The sequence below is a fragment of the Malaya genurostris genome, chromosome 3 (assembly GCF_030247185.1).
Source record: "Malaya genurostris strain Urasoe2022 chromosome 3, Malgen_1.1, whole genome shotgun sequence".
Classification (NCBI taxonomy): Eukaryota; Metazoa; Arthropoda; class Insecta; order Diptera; family Culicidae; genus Malaya; species Malaya genurostris.
In genome coordinates, this window is record NC_080572.1 from 12068627 (window position 1) to 12074180 (window position 5554).

Genomic DNA, 5554 nt, shown 5'->3' on the forward strand with positions numbered 1-5554 from the left:
AGAATGCTGCAAATCGAAGGATTTGTGGGAGGCATTTTAGACTGAAAGAAATAAATGTAGTTGGAAGTCAACTACGTTTGATTAAAGATTCGATACCAGTGGTTTTTGCTAAAACGAATCCTTATGACACGTATGTTTTATTCGATATTAACATTAGGCTCTTGCTAATCGTTAGAGAACATCCACAGAAAACAACTCGAGCTTTTATTCCCTAGCTCAAGTTACGGGTCTCAATGCTTCGAAAAGTTGGTAGTTTTTGTAAAGTATTGTTTGAAATTAAAATCTCAAAAATATTAGATTCAATGTGTGAGCTTTTTTCTTAGACATCATCGAGAAGAATGTTCTCTAGTGAGCTTTTCTCTACTGATTTTGAGACATGTGAGAGCAATTTCAGTGGGAATCGCGAAATGAACTTTATTGGAATGGCTTTGATGATTTTAGAGATAATTTATAGAATATCACTTCTTTTTCTACGTTATAAGTGCAACTAAACACTTTTTTTACAACATATATAAGACAATAAATATTACCTAACGGTTGCCGATAAAAAAAACTCTTCGACTTTTGATTTCTCTGCTCCGGAATGAAAATTTTGAGATTTTCAGTATAGATCCGAATTTCTATAACTATATTCTGTGCGCATCAAAATGGTATGAACGTAGCTTAACTTGTTGTTGACAACAACGTCATCAAAGCAAAATACGTTGGATTCACGAACCAGCTTTCATAGCAGGGACGTGCTATTTTCACATCTTTCGGTACTCGGTGAATTCTTCAAATGAGTGAATAAGCAAGTGACAGTTTCATTTTGTTTACTTTCCCTTCTATTGATGACTGAGTCGTTCCTACATTCATGTCTCAACTCTTTATATGAGACGGTGTCTGAAACCTTTAATTTTTTTTAACATCACAAATTGTGATATGGCTGGGCAGATTTTCATCACCTTATTTGATTTACAATGATCGAAAGAGAATGTAAGCAAAAATTTGTTTTTTTTTTGCATAAATATCTGTTTATTAATTTTATTTTTGTGTATTACATCAACGTTTTACAGTACAAGTGTTTTGACCCTTCGGCCTTTCATCTTTGTTGTTCATACGATTCGTTATTAATAATAGGTGTTTTAGTTACTCTTGTTTTACATACAAATGTTTTATCATAATATTTATTTTAATTATTAATAAAATGTCTATCTACTTATAACTATTCCTAACCAAATATGTACAAATTTTGAATTATTTGTATTAGAGAGATTAACCATCTCTCTTCAAATTTCGTGCATTATTGTTCGAATATTTGTTCTAGTATATCCAGGGAGGCCATTTCATGTACTTCACTAGTCCTTGTCCAAGGGGGTAGATTTAGAATCATCTTTAAGATCTTACTTTGGATGCGCTTTGAATCTTTTTCGATTATTGTGACGTGATTGTACAGATTTTCTTGGAGTTTACAATTTTGTTTGAAAGTCGAAGGTTCCCGGTATCATTTTATACAAAGAATATAGTGATAAACGTGGAAACCGCTTGGTAATTAATAGAAGAGTAAATAAATAAAGAGAAACTTTCACTTGCTCTTACGGTCTTTTTGGAAATCAACCGAGAATTATGAATCACCTTACGCAACCCTGAAAAAGCAAAATACCAACAAACCATAAATACGTCAAAAATCATCATTCGAACATTGTAGGGCTACTACAAATCGAACAAGTGGTAAATACTCTGAAAATATAAATTCAGTTGATAATCTAAGTGTTAATAATTACGCTCATTAAATGTCGTGAGTCGTATATGAACTATCTTTGAGGAATCGATGCAGCGATGGTAAGCTGAAATAAATTTACGATCAACCTTCCCAACACCTTTAGCTTTTTGTAAGGTTTTTGTGTATGCACTGTACCTTAGTCAAGTATTCAGTATTAAGAAGGTGCGCTGTATCCATCTACTAGTAAATGCAACGATGGCAATGACGTAGAAACGTTGGCCTTATTTGTATTTGCTGATTATCAAGTTGTACCATCAATGTAATTGAACGGAAAATGACACATGAGCGAAAAATGAACTATCTGTATCTTTCATTTTTAGTTTTGATTATCCAAACAGGCACTCTTATCGATGGTAATTTAGCAAAACAATGGGAAACTCTCATAGTAGTAAGAGTGGCTCAAAAGCTACGAGTCCTGTGATTATAGCACCGAACAACGTTCAGCAAAATCCTGCAGGGAATAGCAGTAACAACACTACCAAAGGTATGTCACGAACGGCTAGTGGGGCAGATCTGCAAGATCGTTCCCAAACTCCAAATCATCCGGTAGAGAAACTTGGGAAAATATTGGTTAAAAAGTGTGATAGTGAATACGGAATCAATGGTATTACTGCAGAAGTTTTTGCTGTAAGTATAGTTTCATAACGCAGTCTATTATTAAAATCCAATGTCGCACCACATTTCTCCTGTTAGAGATACGTTTTTCCGAAATTCCCGGAAGTTGGAAAAAGGTTATTCAATTTTTTACGATACAACAGTCGCGCTAAAACAGATCATATGGGATTGACGGCATTCAGGCAACAATGTGAAAAGTTTCTCGGTGTTTTGGACGACTCAGTTATATTGGAAAGTTATGTAAAAATGTTTGGAAATCTAAGCGAAACTGATCTAATTAAGCCGGAGGACTTCAAAAATCTGCTCAACACATGTTATAATCTTGCCATGGCCCATTATCAAGATGGACCGCAGACGTGCCTACTTGTAAGTTTTTTGTTTACATTTTCGATTTATCATATAGTTCAAACAATGTTTCCATTCAAATGCTGCAATTAAAGGGAGACGACGAAGAGTCGGTAATTTTGCATGATCGCGATGCGTTGATAACACTCCAGGCATAGGTCGTTAAATCAAATTGGTTTTTTTTTTCAGCTTAATCGTACGCTAAATTCGGTCGTGCAGTCTTGTTTCTTTTCGAAGGAATCGCTTAGCTCCGGTTATATTTGTCGATGGCTGGAGAACAATGTACCCCGTCTAGTGCCACCGTTACACAAATATTGTGTCCACGCATTGAGTACCTCACATCGAAACATAATTGATAGCAGCATGACAAATAATAGCGATACGGTAGTATCAATTCGCGCTATTGCTGCTGGAGAAGCTAGTTATGGTTTAGAGTTGCAAACGCCAATCCTGGAGAAAGGAAGTCCATGTTTCAAACCCAACGCAACAACTTCTAATGGTTTAGCTCATTCTTTGTCCGAGAAAACACGAGAAACAATGAACATCGCACAACCACTTCTTCCAATATCAGAAGCTTGGCTTCTGGCAGGTGCATTGCCACCAACTTATTCAAAACCGCAATCGATACAACCCCCCATCAATTCCACATCGTCCAATCTAGCTTCACAGGTATATTTATTTTGATAAAAATATAAACGGCACAGGCTATACGCATCAATTTACTTACAGGTTTTTATGGCTAAACTGTTGTCAATGGTTCCATCGCATTGGACTATGCTGTATGATTCGCGATTAGACGGTGCTGGTACTAATCGTTTTTTGCATCATGTACTTGGCTATCGAGGTCCAAACTTGATACTATTTCGATGTGATGATGATTTATTGTTTTGTGTAGCAAATGCCAATGAGTGGCGCGAAACACATTTGTACTTTGGCTCAGAGGATAGTTGCTGCTTGCAGTTGCTACCAAAGTAAATGAATTGATGAGTCAAACAAATTTGTATATTGAACATTAGTTTTAATCCATTTTAGATTCGTGATGTTGGAAAAAAAAACAAAAAGTCTCTATTTAAACACGCACATTCGTGGTTATCCAAAAGGACTGCGAGCAGGATCCGACCCCCGAAAGCCAATTTTAATCGTGAACGAACATTTTGAAAAATTAGAACATCGTGGGCTTCAGCACACTATACTTTCTATCGAAGTGTGGGGTTGCGGTGACCAGCAGCAACGTGACATTCAACTGGACATAAAGAAATGGCAAATCAAAGAAGCTGAACGGCAGCGAACAGTGAAATTGACTGCCGCTGACTGGATGGATCATCCTGACCGATACCTTCTGGAACTAGGAGGACGACAAAACTATAACAACTCGTCATCCTAATAGTGTGTCGGCCAACCTGACGGAATACTTAGATCAAAGTGCTTATTTCAAATTGAACCTGGTAGCACTTTTTAGTGCTACGGCAAACACAGTTATATTTACTTATAATTCATAAACAGATTTCTCTGGCGCTACTTATACGTGCATAAATATTATTTGTTTCTACAGAAAATATATGGTTTGTTATTCTTGCCATCCAATCACACATTAACTAATTTCAACAACATGCTCACAGGGGTCGTTCAGATCTAAAGCTGCAGACAGAGTGAAGGCCGGAAGCTGAGCTGACAGGGTCACTTTGAATTGCTGCTAGTATCATTCCCGCTCTTGGTTTGCTAATGTCAGTCACCTGCTCGGCTCAGCTTCTAGCGCCCACTCTGCAGCTGTCTGACAAGACGAGACAGCTGGCTTCTTACTCTTATTTTGTTTGCTTTCCATGGGCCCTGTTGAATTATTAATGGTAGTTGACTATATGCATTGAAACAAGGTGGTATTTGTTACTATTTTAAAGGGTTAAGTTAAAAAATCAGCACCAATAAATTTTGGAAGACAATGGATCGTACTAATCTCAAGAATGATTACTGTCATTTATACCATGATTTCAGAATATCATACTACTATTTTCGTAAATTTTACCAAACTTTCTTTCCAAGTTAATGGTTGGAACTGTCAGCTATAATAAAGTGGGAGCGATGTTTTAAGCAGCCCTTGCACGTGACAATATTATTGTCAATCTAAAGTATTGTCAATACCGTCAATCCAATAAACTTTGTAACTTGAGTCCGAGTTTTTCGAGAAAATCAAGCGTTTGGAGCTTCAAATATTGCAAATGAATATTAATACATAGAGAGAAGAGATTATTGCACATATTTAACAGTTTCTCTCTGGAGAGAAAGTATTGTTGGATTGATGAGCAGTTTTGATTTTTTTGACAATATTTTCGTCAATCCAATAGCGGCCCTTACACGAGCAATAAAAATGTCATTTTAAATGATGACTAAGTAATAGCGGCCCTTACACGAGTCATTAAAAATGTCATTAATAAAAAATAATATCATTTTAATGAACGTGTAATGGTGCACTAATGACGAGATTTCAAACAAATTTGAAATACATCATTACTTAGTCATCATTTAAAATAACATTTTTAATGCTCGTGTAAGGGCCGCTACCCACATTATCGAAATGACGGAATGCGTAATGAATTCTTACTCGACTGCATGATTTTTCAGTGCTCGATCGGTTCAGTGCTAGAATTTTCGCCTGAGTTGGCTGCTCGATCAACCTGATTGACAGTGACATTATAAATGTCATTGAATATTCGCTCATTTTATGAATGTGTTAGTGTAAAATTTAGGCGACTTAAGCCATTTCATTACACTCCACCTAGAGGAATGGATGATGCTGACTAAGGTAGGCCGTTTTGTTAATTTCCAGCGAATTTCAAC

The 5554-nt window shown here is 36.3% G+C and overlaps 1 protein-coding gene across 4 annotated transcripts; it reads left to right on the forward strand.

Moving 5' to 3' along the window:
- The first annotated feature begins 1635 nt into the window (after window positions 1–1635).
- On the forward strand, window positions 1636–4278 carry LOC131437543 (uncharacterized). 4 transcript variants are annotated; one of them, XM_058606953.1, is made up of 8 exons: window positions 1636–1821; window positions 1877–2021; window positions 2083–2389; window positions 2456–2743; window positions 2818–2835; window positions 2912–3391; window positions 3452–3693; window positions 3755–4278. In XM_058606953.1, the coding sequence occupies exons 3-8, from the start codon at window positions 2132–2134 to the stop codon at window positions 4104–4106; spliced, it is 1638 nt and encodes a 545-aa protein (XP_058462936.1). In that variant the 5' UTR covers window positions 1636–1821; window positions 1877–2021; window positions 2083–2131; the 3' UTR covers window positions 4107–4278. The 4 variants fall into 4 exon arrangements, with proteins under 4 accessions (XP_058462936.1, XP_058462935.1, XP_058462937.1 ...); XM_058606952.1 differs by lacking the exon at window positions 1877–2021; XM_058606954.1 differs by lacking the exon at window positions 1877–2021 and having other exon boundaries at window positions 2101–2389.
- The last annotated feature ends 1276 nt before the right edge of the window (window positions 4279–5554 follow it).

Excerpts from the sequence above, each read along its gene's own strand:
- LOC131437543 (XM_058606953.1), top strand. The coding sequence starts at position 2,132 with ATGGGAAACTCTCATAGTAGTAAGAGTGGCTCAAAAGCTACGAGTCCT. Across the intron at positions 2,390-2,455 it reads TTACTGCAGAAGTTTTTGCT|AGATACGTTTTTCCGAAATT; the intron begins GTAAGTATAGTT and ends TTCTCCTGTTAG. Across the intron at positions 3,694-3,754 it reads TGCTTGCAGTTGCTACCAAA|ATTCGTGATGTTGGAAAAAA; the intron begins GTAAATGAATTG and ends AATCCATTTTAG.